Source organism: Pipistrellus kuhlii, unplaced genomic scaffold (assembly GCF_014108245.1).
Source record: "Pipistrellus kuhlii isolate mPipKuh1 unplaced genomic scaffold, mPipKuh1.p scaffold_m20_p_5, whole genome shotgun sequence".
NCBI classification, from domain to species: domain Eukaryota; kingdom Metazoa; phylum Chordata; class Mammalia; order Chiroptera; family Vespertilionidae; genus Pipistrellus; species Pipistrellus kuhlii.
The window spans coordinates 24,812,690-24,836,389 of NW_023425551.1; the positions used below are offsets into that span (position 1 = coordinate 24,812,690).

Genomic DNA, 23,700 nt, shown 5'->3' on the forward strand with positions numbered 1-23,700 from the left:
ATTTTCCTAAGTCAACCCCTTAAAACAAACACAGTGAAAAATAATTGGTTTAAAATGCAGGTGTCCCCCACTTTTTGAAGTTATTTACTTCACTTTTATGGATGACCTACATCAGTCTTGTTTCTGCTAACAAATCTTGAGATTTTTGCTTTTATGCAAAATGTTGAAAAGCATTCACAGCATTATTTGTTGTGCAGCATCTGTTACAGAGGCAGTAGCAACATGAGCAGAGTGGCTTCCAAGCTCCTTTCCTTGGAACCAGGCTCAGCCTTTTAGCATCCAGCCCCATCGCTCTGACCTGAGTCTGTGAGCATCTGTGCTTTATCTCCATTATTTCCACTTTCATTAACAAGATATGCCCTAAGGTATCAGAAAAGCCTAGGAGAGTCTGTAAGGGTGTTATGCATAGTATGAAACTGGGCACAATTGTTTCCATTATTGTGAACAAAATGAAAACACTGTGTGTGCATTGAGCTTGCCTGCGTTCACCATTCATACAGTTTATCCGCAGAGAAAGAGCATCATGAAAGAGGCCAAAGTTACTGTTAATTCTGCTGGCAGCAAAGTGGTCTCTTAGTAGGCATCCAGTAACGGGTGAAATGTAAGCTGTTGCTTAAATGGATTGATGTATGTACAAAGTGTGGTATTCCATTAGGTTATACTTACCTTGTGAAGAGACATTGGTTAACCTTTTTAATAAGTGAAACTACACTGTACAAATATTATCTCTACTTTTATAGGCTGTGTTTATTACATCATGCTTATTTTAGGTTTTATGGGTTATTTGGTATGATATTGTAGGTTACTTTATGGCTTGCAAATAAAGTTTCATAGGAACACTGAACTTTTGGAGGGGGCAGGAGAGGACTTGTAATCTCCTCTTTCCCAAAGTCATGAAAGTAATTGTTAATGAATGCATTCCTCAAGTAATAGACTATTTATGGTCATGTGTATTTTACTGAGAGCTAGCTATGGGAAGAAACATTTAAGGTGAATCTCTGCCTACACCATCTCCTTCTCTGGAAATTGTCCATTTTTCCATGTATCTAATGTAATTACCAGATATATATATTATAGTAGGAGGAGGAGAGGGGGAGGAAGAAAGGGGAAAGAGGAGAAGGAGTCGTTAATTCCTGTGTAACCTTAGGCATGTTGCAGCCTTCCAGAACCAAACCTACACAGTGCAAGGCATGGGTGCTCAGTAAGGACAAACTCAGCTTCGATTTCTCTAAATATAAAATGAGAAACTAAATGACCATTAAAGTACCTACCAACCCCAAGATTCACGTTTTTTCCCCACAAGACAATACAAAATACAAAATATGTACAGTAATTCAATTTATTAATTTAGTCTTATCTAACACATCATTGTATTTGTTCTTTAAAAGGAAAACAAAGTATAAAACTATAAAAATAATCCTGAAAATTATTTATAAATTTTTTCAAAGCATGATATTAAATACGGATCTTTAAATTGACATGTGCCACAGGAATCATAAAAAAATGTAAAAGGTGAGAAATGAACGTTGACATTGAAGCCAATTACTGTCACAGTTGTACAATTCAGTGGCGTTTAGAAAATTCATAATGTTGTGCAATCCACATTATCTGGTTCTAGCATATTTTCATCACTAAAAGGAAACCAGTACCCATTAACAGTCACTTCCCCAGCTCCTAGCAACCATTAATCTGATTTGTCTCCATGGATTTGCCCATTCTGGATAAGTATTTCATATAAAAGGAATCATACAATATGTGGCCTTTTGTCTCCAGCTTCTCAATACTTTTTTCAAGAAAAACCATATTCATTCACATTTAAGAAGAAAACACTTATTAATATAAATTATCAAAAAGAGATATAAATACCTCTGAGGTAAGTAAAGGAGTCAGTGCAATTTACCTTTCAGAATGCAATTCAAGTTTTCAGGATTGACTGGTGCTTAAACACTGATCAAATGAACAATACAGTGTTAACATTTTAAATGCAGCATAAAAATCTTTAGAATTCATGTCCACCAAATTATTAATCATTCAAAGCAATTCATGACATAGTTTTCATCACAAAACTATTGGAATGTAGGGAATCAATACTATTCTCCACTTTACTTCAAATCTCTTCCTAACACAGGTAACAGTTTTTAAAAGTTATCAATTGATATGAAGCCATCCATTTGACATAAATATTCACTGGATAGTTCTACTCTTGACCGGATGCAGTACCCATTATGGCTTCCATTTCTATGGTTTGATTTCTTTTAATCAAATAATACGGTTAAACCTGAATGATGATACTTCAATTTTCCATACAAATTTTTGAGCTGAGATACTTTAAAAGAAGTTGAAGTTACTTAATAAAATATAAACGTATAGACAAAAATTACTAATCACAGGCTGATTGGCAAAACTAGGTTTTTCATCACCTGGGAAGAAAATTCAAGTTATGAGATAAAAAGTAATAATAAAAATAATGGGGATGGGGGAAAGTGATTTTAATGAAAAAAGCATCTAGGAGAAGAGCAAAGGGCAGGACCTCCTTTTTTCAACTTCAATCTTTTGAGCAATAACAAATTATTGCTACTGTTCTTATATTAGACCACTGAATAATAATGTAAGCTAATGTTACTCTTTGACTGGTATAGAAATCTAACTAGTCAGTCCCTCTGTCAAGGAATGAACCTACACATATCAGCCTATTTATCTATTTAAGGATATTGTCTGAGAAAATTCTAAATTCATATTAGGAAAAGGTAAAAATTAAACCTGATTAATCTGCTTTTACTGGGAAAGGATAATTTGACCTGATGATTTTCCAATCTTAAAAAATTCAATAGAAATGTTGTTTTATTACTTTCAAACACATTCACTATTACCACCACTAGAAGTAGCTATGCATTAAAGAACCATCTACTATCATATTTGCATGCAAATGGACTAATAATGTTTGGGGAGGTGCTTGAGATTTTATTGGTGTTAGTAAAAAAAAGAAACTTATTCCCCTTGTTTTTCAGTTTGCTTTAGAAATGCTTTTCTTCATAGTAAAGAATACCTACTTCAGTCTAGCAAGTCAAAAATATTTTAAAAATATATGATTCCTATCATTGAGTTTTACTCTATTTTTATTGTCTGAGAAAATTTTACAATTCATCCTTTTAACCATTTCTTCGTAGTTCATTAAATGAAAAGTCACTTCCCACATAATACATTGGAACATCAGACATTCTGAATAAAAAATGTCAGTTTTGAAACATTCTAAGATTTAGAAAAAAGCACCTCAAGATGTATCTCCATTAATACCTCTCAAAATGTATTAAAACCTACATGGCCAATTTATGGAGATTATACATGCAAATAAATATACATATAAACAATGGATTTATAGAATTTTACTACTCACAGATGCAATAAAATACTTGAAAAAATTTCAGCAAAAGATACTGATTTTTTTCGATTTTCAAAGCAACATATCTTTCTTACTTAGTTTCTACTTTTCTTCTTTGTATTACCCAAAACTCTTTCTGAACACTTATTAGCAATCAAACATTCTAGGCAACAGTATTTTCCAAAGTAATTTCCTTATATCTAAATGTCCTTTCTCTTTCTGTATTTGTAAAGTAGAAAAATCAACCATGCTGAACATTTCTGTCAGATACCTCCACACTTATCAGACCCTAAACTTGGAGAACCGAAGTTTTCTACCCATATATTGGAAACTTTAAAGAACATCTTTTGAATTTACTTTGAATCGAAGTACTGTAATTCCATGGAGGTGACTTTAGAAAGAAACCACTCTTCTTATTCAGAAAGTTTACACCTTTAGAGTTGGCCTCTACTTCTACATGTTTTTGTTTGAAATCAGATTTCGATCAAATCTAAGGAAACCCATATTTAATTATTTTTAACACAATGGACAAGTCACTGATAAGTTGATCTTGTATAAAGGCATTAACTAATATTCTCTTCCTAGGCCTCAGGAGCATGTGAAGTAAGATTACTTAGAACAGTATTTAGCCAATCAGCCAAACACACTTCCAAGAAATTCTTTCCATCAAAGGCTTAGTCCAGCCCTTTGAAAGAATGAGGGCCAATTGCTTTCCTTCTGCTGCAGTTCTAAACACCCACTTCTGCAGGACCCAGTCATATCACCTTCTAATGTGGTGTGTCATGCATGAAACACACACACTTAAGACAGTTTTAAAAATGAATAAACCCCTTTCTTAAACTGAGATGCAAAACTTAAACGTGTTTTTCTTCTAAATGCCAAACAATGCATACAAACAATCAGAGGTAAAAATCTGTTATAATGTAGTAATAAAACTACCCTGTCTTCAAAGAATATGGACGTTATATTGACCCCATTATCTTCTATGTTACTATGATTTTAATACCCAATGCTAAAAGATAGCAAATAACAGTAACAATATTGATGGGGTATGTATGCAACATAGGGTCAAAGACCAAAAAAGATTTTATGCTATTGATAAACCAACAATTCAATCTTTAAAATCCTTCATTGTAGGGTTGAAAGGATTCCTACAAATATTTTTGTAGGATTTAATCCAGTATTTATCTACTTCTATTCTCTTTACTTATCCTAGAAATCTAATACATTCATATCACCCTGTAACCAGTAAACAAGAGAAAAATTGATAATTAGGCTAAATGTAAGTGCTAATTAATTGCAAGTTGCATTACAATTTACCTTGAACAGAATACTAATAACAGTAAATTTAAAATACTATAGTAAATATTACGTTTTAAAAATATGTCCAAAAACCACAGTACCCAATGTATTTTGTCACATTATAATATTAACACAACTATATCATTTAACTTACCCATTAACTCATAATTTTGGATTACACATGTATGTACATACAAACATTTATCCACTCCAGTAACACATCATTCAAGAGAACAGCTGGCATGTCCCAGTCTTTCCTCTAAGTTCTCATACTCTACTGTGCATCATAATCACGTGAAGGTCTTTTGTTAAAACAAATTGCTGGCTCCAATCCCAGAGTTTATGGAAGAAGGAGAGAGGGAGGGAGGAAGGGAAGGAGGGAGTGAGGGAGAAAAGAAGAGAGGGAAGGAGGGAGGGTAGGAACTAAAATAACAAGCAGTTCTGAGGAAGGAGACAGCAGATAAAAGTGAATTCAGATTATTTCTCTCCATCCTACACTTGCCACTTTATCTTGATGGTTAGCAAAGGCTGTAAAAAAGACTTCTCAAATGACAATTCACTTGGATGTCATACAAATCTTTTCATGCTTACAAGGCTAAATGAACTGTGCCTATTACAACTTTTAGAAAAATAATAATGTCAGAAACTCTTCAGCCTTTCAATACCCCATAGGTGGGACTACTTTCAAGAAGATGCTGAGGGGGCATAGAAAGCTAACGGATAAACTTTCCATATTAAAAAAAAAGTCTAATGCTCACCAGTAAAACATGGGAGAGTAATAATCAACAAGCAGCTCCTTGTAACATGCAGAAACATACTCTAAGAAACAGTATGACTGTGTTTGGAATTTGTTAAACAAATATTAAGTTTTATTTAAATAAAAGTTTTCCTTTTTAAGTTACTGAGCCACATAGGGAAAATATTAATTTTATTAGAATTTGAACAAATGTTGCACAAAGAACACATTTTAACAAAAACAGTATGGTGGCATAACAAACAAAAAAGAAAACAGCCAACGATGTGTGAAAGAACTAAATGGTGGGAAAATGTTCAATATCTCATGATCCAATATGGAAACAAGAAGTCTAAACTTAAAACTCAAGGATTTTAAAAAGCACAACCATAAAACAAAAACTTAATGTTTGTGCTATCCTAACCAGACACATTCTTCAACAAAACTTTAAAAGGCAGAGTTATATTTTATATTATTTGATGTCTTATTTCTGACTTTTTCACAGAAATAGAGACTGGTTATGTCATTCAATCTCAAATGAAAAAGAAAGTATAAGCACTGAGAAATAAGTATTCCACTAATTAAAATGACAGGTGAGGTGAAGCAATTGATTAGTCTTTAGTGCTATATCTTTCAACAATAATAAGGTCTTGATTCAACCAAAACAAGTTTTAAACAGTTTAGAATTCTTTTCTAATGCCCAAGGAATGCCTCTGCCCAGCCTGATTGCCATATATGGGAATCAAGAGCGTAGTAACAATAGAGCACTCTCAGGGACAAGTGTAGGAAGAAAAGATACAATAGAGTTTTGATATTTTATAACAAGGTAACTTGTCACCATTTCAGACTACCAAATGCCAGAAGTTACTTAAAACAAATTATTTAAATACATGTCTCCGTTTTTGCAATTTGTTTCTAAATACTGATATATTCATTTTTTAAACTGACCACATCATGTTAATAATAGTATTAATCAACTGGAAAGCTATAATAGTTCAAGAATAGGTCTTTGAATACTTTTCTGTTGTACCTTTGATCTTTACACAAAGATGCAGTTATTACTTTTTTGATAGAGAGGCTATAGGAGATTAAGCTGGAACTGTTTTAAAGAGATTGTCAATCATGACAGGTTTCTGCATTTAAGATTGTCATCTTACAAAGATACCAAATTTCACATTTTTTTAATGTCTTAAAACAACATGCTTGTGATTTTTTAAACATCAAAAATTTTAAATACTTACAAAAAAAGGGAAGGGAAGCCCTTTGCATTCTGAATGCTTGAAATTTATTTATACAATATGCCCAATTCAAACTTAAAATGAGGTATATTTTCTTTTCCATTATGTCATTCAATCTCAATTGACATATTTGCTAGAAATACCTAGCAAATAATACCATGAACAGCTTCAAATTAAAATAAATTCACAGGCTTTTTGTTTGTTTTGCTTTAACCTGTCATATAATATGTTGCCAGTCTTTGGATGTGGCATCTAACAAAAAGAAAGTTGTGTATGAACCACTCTATGAATGAGAGCTGTAAATATATACAGTGAATACATCTTTGTGAATTATTTTTAAAATGTAATAAATGGCATTACCAAACGGTCATGATTTTAAATATTATATAAGTATATATTACGAGACCATCTACATATCAACAACTGTATAAAGGGAGCACTAGAATATAAAATCTTTAGAAGGATCTTATGTCAATGCTTAAGCAACTGAATTTTTCACCTGAAAAACCTATGTGCAAAAATGTGAATCCAAGTTTTGCTTTTGAATGTATGGGTTGCAACCCACAAAAACATGAGGAAATATGTTTGGTCAGGATCTCATTCGTTTAAGAAGCAAAAAAATTAAGAACCAAAATTTGCACACCATTAAAAATACTAATTCTGAAAATTATGTAGCAAAAAGTTAGATCACCCTGTCCAGCAAGTTCCAAAAGTTTCACACATTTCAAACATTAAGGCAACTTTTTCTCAACTAAACAGTACTTTATAAAAATATATGTCACTTCAAAACATTATATACACAGTGACAATAAATTTAGCTTGTTGTAATCTTTAATACATTAATAAAGTGTCACATATTACAAAGAAATTATACTAGGTGCTTGCATGTATGTGCAAGTGGAGTTACAGTTTTTAAAGTACAGGTTTTAAAACTGAGCGCAGTGACCGTCCTTCCTTCGTGAGTTCTCGTGTCACACACATGCATGGCAATGGGATGGCTTCCTCCCGTTTCTCTACAATATTGTAACTGCACTTCTTCAAGTGGTCAGCCATGCTTAGGATGTCAGCAAATTTCCACTCATTAACAGAACAAAATGCAGTACTGAATCGCCACACCTAAAAGAAAATTCTACTTCAGATTTAAACAAGTCAATTGACAAGTATTGAAACATACTTCTTGCTTTAATTGTATGCATTACTACTATTAGAGAAATATGCAGTATAAAGTTTCAAGTAGGAACAAAATTGAAAAGTACTAATTCCATTTGGATCCAAATCTGTTTATCAAATATTTATAAGACAAATTGCTTCTATGACATTATGATGTCAATAAATAAAATGATAACCAAAAAGAAAAGATAAAAGGGGTGTTAAAAATCACATCTGCTCTGGTCGATTTGGCTCAGCGGATAGTGTTGGCCTGTGGCCTGATGGGTTGAAGGTTCAATTCCAGTAAAGGGTACATACCTTCCTTGCGACCCAATCCCTGAGCCCAGGTTGGTTACATACAGAAGGCAACCAATCAATGTACGTCTCTTTCTTTTCTCTCCCCCTCCCTTCCACTCTCTATAAAAACCAATGGAAAAATATCCTCAGTGAGGATTAACTCTAAAATATATATATATATATATATATATATATATATATATATATATATATATGGTATATATATCACATGCAACCTGGCTTAGTAAGCAAATTTTAGAAAATCATAACCTCATGAATTCAGAACCACTTCCTAAAATAATACATATTGCACACTATTTTTTAATTCTATCTAGATAGCTATATTGAGCTATCCACAGTCTGGAGAAATAGACAATATAAGTACCATTTTTTTAAATCCAGGTTTTTCACCCATCCCTGTTATGCTATTTGAAGCACACTGAAAAATACTATAGTATACTGTGTCAAGGTACCTTATCTTTTCACTCTTTAATATTAAATACAGGTTCTTTAATTTATTCTGTTTCTCAAAATTTACATAGAAAGAACTTCTGTAAAATGAATCTTATTTTGCTCCATATCATTGTAAAATGTTCACCTGCTACCCCTGTTGTCTGCTGGTAAAAAAAAAAAAAAAAAAAAAAGGAGAAGAAGAAAGAAGAAGAAAGAAGGAGGAAGGAGGGAGGAAGGAGGGAGGAAGGAGGGAGGAAGGAGGGAGGAGGAGGGAGGAGGAGGGAGGAGGAGGGAGGAGGAGGGAGGAGGAGGGAGGAGGAGGAAGGAGGAGGAAGGAGGAGGAGAAGAAGAAGACGACGAAGAAGACGACGAAGAAGAAGAAGAAAGAAGAAGGGCTACTTCCTTCCCCTTTTGGCCACTCAGCAGCTCCAAGCCCTGAAGCACTGTCATCATATTAGTCTATCATGAGTGTTGTGGGCCCCCTTGCATCTTCTCAAGTAAAAAAAAAACAAAACTATCTGAACATGGGTAATAAACATATGAGCAGGACACACCTGGGTATAAGCATGAATGGGACTAGACAAGGCTTAAGCAGTCTAGCTAAGCTCATCAGTAGGCAATGTCTAGTTAAAGAACACAAAATAAATGGTAAAACAGCAGACACTAGAAAGCAGCAGTAGATGTGAGGGAAGCCCTCAGAACTCAATAGAGCTCAGGAAAGAATGGTAATGACTTCTGGAGTGGCCAGATGCCTTCAAAATTCTGTGTAAACAGAATTACTTTTTAGTTGACAATAGAAGTTACCACTGTTCAGCATACATGGTACTTACTTGCTATACTCCTGAGGGATGTATCATTTACCTCAGATGGAGTAATTTCCCTGGAGTTAGTGGTTTAGACCAGCGGTCGCCAATTGGTGGTCTGTGGACCACTGGTGGTCCATGAGGCCCAAAAGGTTGGTAACTACCAGTCTAGAGCAAGGATGGGGAATGTCCATCTCACAGGCCATATAAGGCCCATAAAATCATTTGGTCTGACCCTCTCAAGGCATTAGTGGTGAGTTAATTAAATATTTGACCGAATACAGCAGGCTAACTTTTAAGTTGACAATTTTGTATGGCCTGCAAATGATAATATAAATGTCCAAATGGTCCTTGGCAGAAAAAAGGTTCCTCACCCCTGCTCTACAGAGTAACTACCAATAGGCGTTCTAGATTATAATTACCCATACTTAAGAAACTATGGGAAGTATTAGAAGTTTTTGTTAAGCTTAAGCAGAACGCCAAAGTTAGGGTATAGATTCAATGGTGGCAGACAGCCTCCTTATTTCCACAGAGTCTGGTGAAACAAACTCAGGAAAAAATGGATGGGTCCCACCTCCTGATGACAGTTTCTTAGTAATGGGCCAATTTTTCAATCAAGTATTTCTCAAGTACTTCATGCCAGCTATATGGCAGGTGCAATGCTAGGCAGTAGGATATATTGGTTATAGAGAGCCTCACTTCTCAAGGAATTTACAGTCTAATGAAAGAAACAATTAGTGAATTTCAAAACAGCATGGTGAGGTATTTAACAAATTCAATCATCGGTGACTGACATTATACTTTCCATCTTGAAGACAAAACAGGCTGGGCGCTTATTGTATTAATGGGACACCACAAGAACTCAGAGCAGTGAACCTCTCTAAATGTTCCAGAGTGGGTTCTCAAAGGCTTCATTTGAGGAAGCTAAGATATGAAGAGTAAGCAGGATATAGCAAGGATATGAAGATCACAAGCTTCAGAGATAGGTTCCCTAGGTCTGAATCCATAGATTAGCTGGACAAGTTACTGAACTTCTCTAAACCTCAATTTCTTCTTCCATAAAATAGGGACAGAAGATTAAATAAATTAACAAAAGTAAAATGCTTATTAGCCCACTGTCTAGCATACTGCAAGTACTCAAAGGCCTTAGGCAAGAAAGAAAACATCAGGCAACAGTATGTAAATTAACATGACTGAAACAGAGAATAATAAAAGGAAGGTGAAGAGGTAAGTGAGGACAAGATTATATTAAAAACAAAACAAAACAAAAAAAAAACACACCTTAAATGTTTCATTAAGGAGTCTCTATCCCAGGGCAATGGATAAACATTTAAAAAATTTTAAACACTGCAGCTTAAGAACTGTATTTAAGACGATGTTTGTCCCTCTAGCTCGTAGGCAGAGAATATGTCAAAGAGAGACACAAATGGAACCCAGAAACCCAGTTAGAAGGAGCTACTGCAGTACTCCAGGGAAGAACTAAAGGTGTGACTGAACTAGAGAAATGGTCATGGAAACAGTAAAACAAACCTGGTAAGTCTGAGAAGGAAGATGCTATAGCAATTTGTGATTACTGGGATATGGAAATAAAGAGGGAAAATGAGAATCAACCTTAACTTTCAAATTCCTACTCTAGGCAATTTGATATAAGATAATGCCACTTTCTGAGATTAAGAAAGCAAAATGGATTAAGTTGGACATGCTGAGTTTGATGAAGCTGTGAAATAATCCAGTGGAGATGTCCAGTAAATGGCTGTATATAATGGTCTGTGGAGCTCAAATAAGACAATGGCCAGGACATAGATGTGTGAGTAGTAAATAATGGCAATTTAAACTCCAAGAGTAGGTAGATTTTCTGTAGGAATAGAACTACAGAAAATATTTCATCTCATTGGTCAAAACCAGTGGGCAAGGAAAAAAAGAAGCCAAGAGGCCATTTCAGAGTTCCATGCCAAATTAGAGAAAGACACCAAATCATCTGGAAAATTGGGGGATATCTATATCTATATCTATATCTATATCTATATACACACACATATATATATGTCTGTACATGCAGCAAGTATTAAAAGTATGAAGTTTCTGCCTTAGGAAAACACAGAAGTAGAAGTAGAATTCTGAAAACTGAAGCAATGAGTTGAAGAGAAAAACCTTAAGATTGTAAAAACACAGTAGGCAAACCCCAAGGTGAAATTTATCAAAAATTTCCCTTTATATAATGCAAGGTTCCATATTATAGAAGTTCTGAAATGAAAACAACTACAAAGATATCTATAATACCTGCTAGTTTCTACTGGATTATGGCTCAAAAAAAAGTTGAGTCCAACTGGTATGCTCCAGTGACATGGTTTGACTCCTGGTCAGGGCACATGCCCAGGTTATGGGTTCGATCTCCAGTGGGAGGCTGCAGGTGGCAGCCAATCATGGTTCTCTTTCATCATTGATGTTTCTATCTCTCTCTCCCTCTCCCTTCCTCTCTTAAATCAATAAGAACATATTTTTTAAAAAGCTGGGCAGCCGAAACCAGTTTGGCTCTGGATAGAGCATCGGCCCATGGACTGAAAGGTCCCAGGTTTGATTCCAGTCAAGGGCATGTAACTTGGTTGCGGGCACATCCCCAGTGGGGGGTGTGCAAGAGGCAGCTGATCAATGATTCTCTTTCATCGATATTTCTAACTCTTTATTCCTCTCTTCCTCTCTGTAAAAAATCAATAATATATATATATATATTTTTAAAAAGCTGGGCAAAGTAGGAGAAAAATGGTGGAGCCAGGATTTGTTCCCAGCTCTACCTAAATTCCAGCTCAAGCTTCCAATATGCAGCACTCCCTTTTATTGTATTAAACCCAGAGTCCCCACCACCAATATCAAATTCTACTGCCCCTACTCTTATCTCACTTGAATACATATCCACATCCATCCATTTATGTCCACCTGCCCTCAAATATTGAATTGGTCACTTACTAGTAACTTTGTCTCATCTCTCCCTATTTAAGTTCTACCTGAAACAAGCAAGTCCCAAGAAAGAAACTGCTAAAATGGAAATAAAATGGCAATTGTAAGCAGTAAAAAAATCTTCTCTTGCTTCCCCCATTGTCCTATGGTGAAAATGTTTCAGATGGAGTCCAAATTAGAAGGTGGTTAACATGGCCACAAACAAATGAAGTTGTTACAGAAGAAATAAATGGATACAAAACTGCTTGTTTAAAGAAACAAAAGTGGCCTCTGTCATATAAGATTAATATCTAGTTCCAGAATGTCCACAGTAAATATTGATTATGACATTTCTGGCTATCTGTCATATTGAGTTAAGTTTTAAGAATGATCTATATCAAACATTTTTCATTAATTCAGCAACATTATTAAGTGCCTATTTTATGTCAAATAAGGAGATAATACAATTAAAATTAAACTGACCTTTTCTTTTATCTGCCATGATGAATTTCCTTCTGGATACTTCCTTTTTCCCCACTGCAATATGACCATTCCACGAGACTGAAGCAGGCTGCCACACACATCCCTCATTAACTTGGATACACATGAAAGCTGGCATAGACTGAAGCCATCCAGAAAGCCTGCAATATGTTGTAGAAGCTCAAAAGGAAGACCACTTAGATGGTCACTATGTAATCCCAACACACAGTTTCTAGCAGGCTCTACTAATACTGTAGATACACATGGCTGAACTCCAAATGACCTCAAATGGCGATCATGTATAATCTTTGCTCCTTGTGTTGATGGACAAAATCTACGTTGAGAATAGGTACAGCCATAATATGCTAAAGGACACCTCTGTTCCATCCAGCCATTGAGTCCAGCATGAATGTCACCATGCACATTCTTAAAATGTGAAGAAAATTCTCTTCTTCTAAATAGCTGTCCACAAACAAATGTAAACATTGAACGCTGCTTGGGTTGGTACCTAGCGACACATTCCAATACTAAATCCAGCCCAAGTGTCTGAAAAGGACTTGGATTTGAAAGCTGTGGGTTGGCATGATCACAAGCTGAAGCTGAAGCAATTTCCCCAACCATTGTATTTGTAGCTAATATTGCAGATGGAAGTGAAAAAGTCTGAGTTCCAAAGTCAATGTGATAAATATCAACCATGCGACTATCAGATATACCCCTTCCACCTGGAGAATCTCCAAGACAAAACAGTAATGCTGCTGTGATTAGATCTATTCCTTGGAGGCCCATTGGATCTTCTGCAACTTCCAAATCTGATGTATCTACTGCTTTATCTTCCTTTGGTTTAGACCAACATGAATTGGAAAGAAATTTGAATGAAGAAGGTTGACTGAAAGATAAGACATCCACATTCCTCAGGTCTCCTAAGTCTACTTTTCTCCAACACAATTCTCCTTCATCCTCGTCATCTGGCATGAGGATATGCTGAATTGTGCCATTAGGCAAAGCATTGGGTGGTATTACTTCCCTAAGTTGTGCTGCTACTGAAAGTGAACTGGAAGGTTCTGAAATGCCACCTGATGCTACACATTCTCCATTTGTTAAGTTACTTTCTCCAGAATCACCATGTAAATTCTGGTTCTGGTCTATGACCTGTGTACATATATTTTCCAAAGGAAGGCCATTACAAAGAGCAGAAGTGTCATAAGAACTGGTATCCAAGTCACATAACAAATCACTTGAACCATTTTGTTCAGATTGGGCATTCTGATTTATATTGTTATGGTCAATTCCACCTACTGCTCCTATCTCATCCTCATAAACATGGTCTTGGTCTTTCAAGTTTCTATTCTGTAAGCTTTCTCTTGCATTCTGCTCTTCGTTCATTTCATTTGAGGAAGCAGAAAGACTCGTACTTAACATGCCAATGTCTCTTGTGGCGGTGTTCAGGATGTCTAAAGCAGCAGCCAAACTTCTGGTTGTTTCTACAGTAGCTTGATAAAGTGCACCATAAGATTCTTCATCAACAGACACCAAACCATTAGCATGCGGTATCTCTGGAACAGCTGATTTAACTGATATTTGTTCTCTAGATTGTGATACTTTATCAGTCGCTTTTGACATCATGGTGGCTACTTTGAGAGATTCTAAGAGCATCCTTTGGTCTTGTAGGGCCAAGGCCATATCTAATTGTGCCACTTCATCAACATCTCTGCTTAGATTTTCATACGACTTCCGATCTGCGTAACTAACTGGCCATCGGTTCCATTCCATTGTACAGCACACCACACTTGCGGGACACGTTTCTAGATGTTCAGCAACTTTATTTCGAGCCATTGTAAATGGACATCCAAAGCCACTATTTAAGCAAGGCACTCGTTCCAATGGACATAAAAGTCGATGCTCATCAGCTTTACAAGAATGGAAAACTGCGCCACAAACCAATGGACAACCAATTAAGTCACAGGAAATCCCAGGCTCTGGTCTGGTCATACACCGTCTACTGACACAATTCACACAGTGCGAATGCTGCAGCTCCTCCTCCATAATGGCCAGTCCAGCTCTGGTTGCTAAGATGAAAAAAAAATTACTTAGACAAAATAATGGCCAATTTTAAAAGTTACTTAATAATATAAATCAAAGCATAAATCTGGCTTTTATTTTCACCACCACCATTCATTAAACCTGTGCTACTCAGAGTCTAAGTGCTAAATTCAAAGGGCAGTTTTTTCTAGACCCCATCTTCCTTGGCCATTGTATCAATACTAGAGGCCCGGTGCACGAAATTCATTCACTGGGGGTTGGGGGTGGTCATCTCTCAGCCCAGCCTGTGCCCTCTTACAGTCTGGAACCCCTCGCTCCTTACTGCCTGCCTGCCTGCTCACTGCTCCTTACTGCTGCAGCAGAGGTGGGAGAGGCTCCTGCCACCACCGCTGCACTCGCCAGCTGTGAACCTGGCTTCTGGGAGTGCACTGACCACCAGGGGGCAACTCTTGCATTAAGCATCTGCCCCCTGGTGGTCAGTGCACATCATAGCGACCAGTCATGGTCATTCGGCCATAACAGTCACTTAAGCTTTTATTATGTAGATGTTGACTAATTTTTGCTTTTAAGCTATTTTTTCCTTAGTTTTCATGATTTCACATTTCCCTGGTTTTCCCCCTCCCTCTTTAACTTTTATTCTAAGACACTCCTATTTTTTTAAGGATCTGTGTAATTTCTTGCTCATTCTATAAATTCTCCCCCTGGGTGTTTACAATTCCTCAAAAGCAACAATTACCACCAATATTCTGAAAACTCTTCTATACCTCCTGCCCAGATCCCTCTTCCAAACTTCAGACAATTACTTATGATATATCTCTACATGTATGTGGCATAGGCAACTCAACTCAACATTTCCTAGGATGAATTACACAGTAGTAGATAATAATTTTCAGAATGAGTGCTGATTATTAGCCTGTTTTCTTCATTGTAGTGCATAAGCTAGCTCTATGACATATTTTCCCACAAACTCTACTTTGGTTCCAGGTGTCTAATGTAAACTACTCCCCAAATTGCTATTTCTTTTTCTCCAGTTCAGGTTTGGTTTTCTTCAAACTAAAATAACAAAAGTCTACTAATAATTGGTAGAACTTTTCTTGAGCAAGTAAAAAAGTTATGAATTGGTATTATGGTGCTTAATGATGCCAGCGATAGAAGGGAGGCACACATTTATCAACAAAACTGTATTTTCTAAACTGTGTTTAAAAATTAAAAATTATGAACTAAATATACCATTGAATATTAACTCTATAAATTTTATAGGTAATGACAGATCTATAACTTAAAAATGGACATGCTAAAAGAGACCTAATACAAGAAATGAGAGACTAATTGTGAAAAACATTTGTAAATTAAGCAGAAATTCAAAAAGAAACTTTTTTAAGAATTAAGGCCAAAAAATAAAAAATAATAAGGCAAACTTTGCTGAGGGACTAGATTGTGAAAACAGCTGTAGCTTTCTTTTTTGCAACCAGACTGAGTTCATCTCACATGCTAAAGTAAGCTTGACCATTACTGAGGAAAAACTAAAAATACAAGCTGTTCCAAAAGTGACCACTGCTCTCAGAACTTGTAGGAACACTTTATGTTATGTACAAATCACATGACCACACCAGACAGAACACATCTCAAAAAAGTCACTTAATTCAAAGTGTTTAAAATAGCAACTGTTACAAACAACTGAGTTAAATGAAAAAGAGCAACTCTAAAAGGAAAATGTAGGCTCCCAAGCTTCAAAATAAATATCATCTTGCATACTATTCTACTCTGAATAAGAAAATGTTTAAAAATGAAAACAAAAAACACCCACCCACAGCAATGAGTCCAAAATATTTATTATTCATTGAAGTGGACTTACAGAAAAGAAAGAGGAACACTAATTATATACCTATTTATCCTTCTTTACATATGTCCTGTCACTTAATGTCACAATCTTTATAATAACCCAAAGGAAATTGAGATTCAGAAAGGCTGATTTGCCCAAGGTCACCTAGGATTTAAATTTATATCTCATCCATGTACATGGACAATAACAGATATGTTTACTTATAAAAGGTTTAAGAAAATAAGGCAGCACTTCAGTAACTGGAAATACAATTTTAAGATGTTATTGGAGGAACGGAGGTTATACAATTTTGTATGTAGTTTATTCCAATATAATCACCCCTGTGATCAAGAACTGAGTGAGCCCTGGCCAGTGTGGCTTAGTTGGTTGGAGTGTCCTCCTGCACACTGAAACGTGGTAGAGGTCTGATACTCAACTGAATAGGACAGTTGGGGATCAAACCTACCTTTTCTGTCTTTTCTAATTATAATAGCACATACTTTGCTTTGAATATAGGAGTTTTAAATTATTTAATGAATAACTTACATTGATAATTCTCACTCTAAGCATATAGAACAATATAAATATAACAATTCTCAAAACAGTTATACAAAGAATGAACCAAGTTTAATTCCATTTTACTATAAAATATATTAAGAAATAAGAAATTGCAATAGACAATACCCAAATAATGTTCTGGGGATATAAAACTCAGCTTCAGAACTTAAAACTTCCAGATCCACACTCTTTCTAATCAAGATCAATATTACCAAATATGCCTCACTTTTCTCATAAATCCTATGAAACGGCTTTAAAAATGTCAATTCCTGATTTATCAGTTGAACAGTGACACAGCAGGCCCAAGAAAACAAGTTGTTAAAATTGAGGCTTCAAGTTCAAGAGGAGCATAATTTAAAACTTCTCAATATTAAGTTTTGAAAGAATTCACTAAAAAAAGAATTTTTTGAAATATATTTTTAATCTACACTAGAGCAGCGTTTTTCAACCGCTGTTCCGCGGCACACTAGTGTGCCGCGAGATGTTGCCTGGTGTGCCGTAGGTGCAGACAAGACAAGAATTTTATAATTTTTCACTATTTTGTTTACTTAATATTTCATAATAAATTATAAAATACTTTCTTTGTGTTTATTTGATTCCTATTCAAGAGAATTACTTTATATATAGTCAATATAGGCACAGAGTTAAATTTTTTAACATTTTCTAATGGTGGTGTGCCTCATGATTTTTTTCATGAAACAAGTGTGCCTTTGCCAAAAAAAAGGTTGAAAAACACTGCACTAGAGGCTCATTACATAAAAATTCATGCACTTGGGGGGTGGATTCCTCAGCCTGGCCTGCAACTTCTTGTGGGATGTCCACCTGGCCAGCTTAGGTCTGCTCCCCAGAGGATAAGCCCAAGCTGGCAGTCAGACATCCCTCTAGCAACCCAGGAGCCCTCAGGGGATGCCCACCTGCCAGTCTAGGCCTGCTCCCCTGGGAATCAGGTCTAACCTGGCAGTCAGACATCTCTCTGGCAGCCTGGAAGCTCTCAGACATCCTTAGTGCTGCGGAGGAGGGGCAGTTCCTGCATTGAGTGTCGCCTCCACCCCCAACCCCATTGGTCAGTGCGCGTCATAGCGACCGGTAGCTCCACCATTCGGGTCAATTTGCATATTAGCCTTTTATTATATAGGACTAGAGGCCCAGTGCATGAAATTCATGCACAGCGGAGGGGAAGGGGGGTGGGGGGAGTGTCTCCTCAGCCCAGCCTGCACCCTCTCCAATCTAGGACTCCTTGGGTTATGTCTGACTGCCAGTTTAGGCCCGAACCAGAAATCAGACATCCTTCTCACAATCCTGGACCACTGACTCCTAATCTCTCACCTACCTGCCTGCCTGGTCGCCCCTAACTGCCCCCCCCCCCCCTTGCTGGCCTGACCGCCCATAACTTCCCCCTGCTGCCCGCCAGGTTGCCCCAAACTGCCCCCTCCCTGCTGGCCTGCTCGCTCCTAATTGCCACCCCCACCGACCTGGTCACCCCTTATACCCCCCTATCAACCTTGTCACCCCCAACTGCCTCCCTCTGCCAGCCTGGTTGCCCCCAACTGCTGGCCTGGCCACCTCTCATTGCCCCTTCTGCCAGCCTAATCATCCCCAACTGCCTCCCCACCAGCCAGGTCGCCTCTTACTGCTCCCCTCCCCTGCGAGCCTGGTCACCCCACACAGCCTGCTTGTTCAATCATTTGTTTGTCCCTCACTAACCCCCCTGCCAACTTGGTTGTAAGCAGCTATTTTGTGAGGCCATGAGGGTCAATTTACATATTACCTCCTATATTGGAAGATTTTACACAAGAGGAAATCAAAGCTTAAATAAAACATTTAAAGGCTATCTTGTTTTATATATATTTTTTGTTGTTGATTTCAGAGAGGAAGGGAGAGGGGGACGTAGAAATGTCAATGATGAGAGAGAATTATTGCTTGGCTGCCTCCTGCACACCCCTGTTTCCCCTCTGGATCAAGCCTGCAACCTGGGTATGCCCCCTGACTGAGGATCTCATGGTTCATAGGTTAATACTCAACCACTGAACCACACTAGCTGGGCTAAAAAAGAATCTTAAAATTTCCAAACAACTGGAAAAGTTTCATTAGACCAGCAAATATATGTAAATTATTAAATGCTTTATAATAATTTCAATTTTCTCTAATAAAAATTCTTGGCCAACTCATACTCTATGGCTGACAAGCAATCCATAAAAATAGTTTTAAGACATGACATTTTCCCATATGATGAAATTAGGCCTTGTCGGTCAAAGCTATTTCTAGACTGAAAGATATGGCCCTCAAAACAAATTGTTTATTTTTCAGAATTCATTAAAATATGTAAGGTGATTTAAAAAAAAAAAAAAAGCAATAAAACATTGCAAATTAGCAAAATTTTAAAATATTTTAAGTCAAGTCACCCAAATTACTCACACAGCTTGCTGCCTCAGGCTATCCTAATGCCTGCTTCTGACTCCAAGACACACACACACACACACACACACACACACACCCCTTTCCCTTAACTGCTGCCTCAAATCTTTATGTCTCAGCTTAAATGTTATTTTCCACATAGACAAGGTGTGAATCCCACATCCCACATTGTATTTTTCCTTGGTAACACTACTCACAACTCTAAGTAAATCATTATCCTGTTTAATATCTATCTCCACTAAGCTCCATGAAGAAGGCAGGCCCATCTCTGCCTCATTCAGCTCTGTGTTCCCTGTGTTCAATACTGTGCCTCACCTAAAAACAACAACAATAAAGAATTATAATACAAGAAATAACCAAATGGATTCCAAAACATAGATTCTTGATTTCATGAAAAACTACATACTTCACTTATATAATACATCTAGTCTAGTCATTGTACTAGTGCTAGAATATTAATAGCCATCACTTTTCTTGAGCACCTAGGTCATTATGCCCCAGGCATTAATACTGTATATGAAATAAAATATACAAAAAAAAAAGCAAACCAAGGGGAAAAGTAAATCAAAAAAGTTAATTTCAATCTTCCATTGTTTTAAAACATTAAAAAATAATAGTAATAAAAGGCAAAAAAGGAATTAGTATACTGTTCCACTAATTCCCTAACCCTTGGGACGGCAAACTGTGGCTTGAGAGCCGCGTGCGGCTCTTTGGCCCCTTGAGTGTGGCTCTTCCACAAAATACCACAGCCTAGGAGAGTCTATTTTGAAGAAGTGGTGTTAGAAGAAGTTTAAGTTTGAAAAATATGGCTCTCAAAAGAAATTTCAATCGCTGTGCTGTTAATATTTGGCTCTGTTGACTAATGAGTTTGCCGACCACTGCCCTAACCAATCCTGCAGTCTGGTTACTAGTTACTGAATATAAGACATCAGGTGGAAAAAGAAAAGCAGAGGTGGCGGTGTCTGTACACGTGCGGATGCTGAGTTGATTTAGGGTGAGGAAAAGAAGCTCAAAAAAGGAAGTGGTATCAGCTGCTTAATATTACAATTAATATGGCAGTAAATGGAAAAAAAAAACAACTCTATTTAAACAATAAAGTTGTTTGCAATCAGTTATGAGCTCCTCCAGAGTAAGTCTTACCTTTCTTGTACAAAATACTATTGCACAGTAAATAGAAACACTTGCTGACTTATTTGTAATCAGGAGCACTCAGTTTTAAAGACTACAATCAATCAATAACCTCAGTGGAACAGCTATTTCACTGGTTTAAGTAGACAAGATTAAAAATACGTTATCATTAAACTCATGACTCAAAGCACAAGCTCTCCTGATGAGTCCAAAATGGCTAAACGGGCTATCCTGTCCACATTCTTTTATTAAATTTTGGTTCTGACTTCTTTTTATTTATAAAATGATGACCTAATTGTATGGAATTTTTTTTTCAGGCTTTAGCTTTCCAATATGATATAATCAAAACACACATCTTTCATTTCTAAATATGGTCATGAGTAGCTTATTCCAAAGTGAAAGTTCTAATTACTTGCCATATTCTCCACTAAATAAGAAAATGAATTTATTAAAGACTTACATCAGAAATTAAAATATTAATAAGTATTTATTATTGAGGCCAGAATCTATGTGAGTTGACAGTCAGATAAAAATGGCAGAACTCAGCCAATTATAATGGGCAGCATGACAGAGGGGAATGGGCTTACAAGGAATTTCAGCTTGAAGCCATTACTACTGTGAAAACACCCTATAACTCTACAAAGGTTGCGCACTATTATGTATGTGTCTAGCAGCACACAAATCTGTTTTCTCACTAAACAGAGGCACTTCACTTTACACATCATTTATATACACAAAGCTTTATGTATGAATAAAGGTTATTAAAAACAATCCTATGAGGAACTATCTAATGCTAGCATTAGTCACTCTGAAGGAAAAAAAAAAAAAAGACACACCCCTTTTGTAAAAGATTTCCACGGAATGAGTTTTAGTTCATGCATGTTTTTCTGTGTTAAGCTACCTACAAGGTACAAACCACTACTGCAAGGCCGACCTCACCTGCTTCATCAAACTGAATTTGAAATTGAATAATGCTTTATATAGCCTCTTGATTGAAGGCTTTAAAAAGAATCCCATGAATACGAATGTCCTAACTCCCTTTAATGAAATAGGCAATCACGGGAACTCAGTTAAAAATTACATCAAAACCATACAGAATAGCATAGGACTTATCCCGTTAAAAGTCACATTTCAGTGACATATCAAACAGTAAACATACATTACCGATGCCTATTTTAGTGACCTTAAAGTACCTTGGAACTTGGAGAAAGATTGTTTTGAGATTAAATGCCCAGGACACTTGGAATGCATGAAAGTTTGCCTATAGTGGAAACTTCAGTTCTCCATAAACACTCACAAAACTCCACCCACTAACATTTCCAGAATCGTACAAGAAAGCTATGTCACCGCAGTAAAGTACCAGATAAAAATAAATTGGCAACTTAAAAAAGTTAGCAAAACACCGTGTTGTCCCCAAACTAATAAGAAACAGTGACTAAGCATAACGAACAGTGATTCGGCGAAAAAAAAATCTCATACCGACACATCGAACCCGGAGAAAAACCCTAAACGTAACACGTGTATCCTACCTAATCTTTTCCTCTGGCCGTGTCAACAGCTGGTCTGCTTTGGGAAAACCTTGACAAATAGGAGCAAGCGCCAAACCTGTGAATACAATGTACCGGGTCTCTGAAAGACACAACACAGTCATCGAAATGTGGCAACACAGAAACTGGAGTTTACAAAGTTTGGGGTTTTGTAGTTAAAAGACTTTTAAGTGCATCTGCCATGCTATCAGAATGCCCATAAATAACTCCCATCTTGGACCCGAGCCAATAACGTAATTCTGGAATAATAATAATAAATAAATAAAGGTCAATTCCTTCCCAAGCATCTCTTAATCTGAGACTTATGAAATGGCTCAGAAAGAAGAAAAAAAAACACACAAAAAAAACAGAGAGGCAGAGGGGAAAGGAGGAGGAGAGCCACGGTATAAACAACACATGGTTCTGCCAGTCTCCCTGCTCCCAAACACACACACACACACACACAGAAAACAAACTCGGGAGAACTCAGTTTCCCAGATCTGAATTCAGCGTGTGGTCTGCGGCCCCTGCCCAGCAAGCAGGGCGGCTGTGCGGGGACGGGACACAGGCAACTTGGAGACGGGCACAGCCCTCACCCCACACCCTGTCAGTGTCCCTTGAACCAGGGCTCCAGCTGAGACCAGGCGCTCCCACTGCCATGAATGGAAAAGTTACCACCCCACTCCACTCATCCGGGGAGACAGTTGAAGATGCCTCCCCGTCTTACGTTAACCCGTTTGTTGCCCCCAAAAGAACGCGGGTTTCCAAAAGGCTAACGGAAAGGGACTGGGTTCTCGAGGTTCCTGGGGTTCCCCAAGTTTCCTTCACCCCTTTCCCAGCCCGTCCACGCGCACGGCGGCGGGGTGACTGGAGGGTCGGTCCTCGGGGTCCGGGTCGCCATTTGCAGCCCGTCTCCGCGGCCGGCCCGGCGGCGGGGCCCGCGCGAACCCCACGCGCGGACGCCCCCTCCGCGCCGGGACCGACCGGAGGGCAGGGCCGGCGGGGCCGCGTTCACTCCGCCCCAGGCCGGCCGGGCCGCCTGCGACCTGGCCGCGGCCTCGCCGCCTCCATCCCCGCCCGGCGCAGCCCGGGCCTCCTGACACTCACCGGCCGGCGCGGCCGCTCCGTGGCCCGGGCGCTGGCTGCCGTGGCCGCCGTGGCCGCCGCTCCTCGCCGTCCCGGACCCGCTCCGCGCCCCGCAGCCCCGAGCGATCCGCCTCCTCCAGCGCCTCTCTGCCCGGCAACCACCTCCCCTCCCCTCCTCTCCTCTCCTCTCTTCTCTTCTCCTTCTCCTTCTCCTTCTCCACCCCCTCCTCCTCCTCCTCCTCCTACTCCTCCTCCTCCTCCTCCCCCAGCGGCTCGGCCTCTCCCTCCTCGGCGCCCCGCCCCCTCGCTGCGCCCCGCCCACCGGCCCGGCAGGGCCTCCCCCCCCGGCGGCCCGGC

General features: G+C 38.0%; 1 protein-coding gene across 5 annotated transcripts; it reads right to left on the minus strand.

Moving 5' to 3' along the window:
* Window positions 1-1,325: 1,325 nt before the first annotated feature.
* Window positions 1,326-23,496, minus strand: FBXO30 (F-box protein 30). Of its 5 annotated transcripts, none has more exons than XM_045573294.1 (4): window positions 23,365-23,491; window positions 22,261-22,336; window positions 12,772-14,834; window positions 1,326-7,768 (listed from the first exon to the last, which is right to left on the minus strand). In XM_045573294.1, the coding sequence occupies exons 3-4, from the start codon at window positions 14,809-14,811 to the stop codon at window positions 7,565-7,567; spliced, it is 2,244 nt and encodes a 747-aa protein (XP_045429250.1). In that variant the 5' UTR covers window positions 14,812-14,834; window positions 22,261-22,336; window positions 23,365-23,491; the 3' UTR covers window positions 1,326-7,564. The 5 variants fall into 5 exon arrangements, with proteins under 5 accessions (XP_045429250.1, XP_036269516.1, XP_036269514.1 ...); XM_036413623.2 differs by having other exon boundaries at window positions 12,772-14,836; window positions 22,251-22,336; XM_036413621.2 differs by lacking the exon at window positions 22,261-22,336 and having other exon boundaries at window positions 23,365-23,496.
* Between the last annotated feature and the right edge of the window lie 204 nt (window positions 23,497-23,700).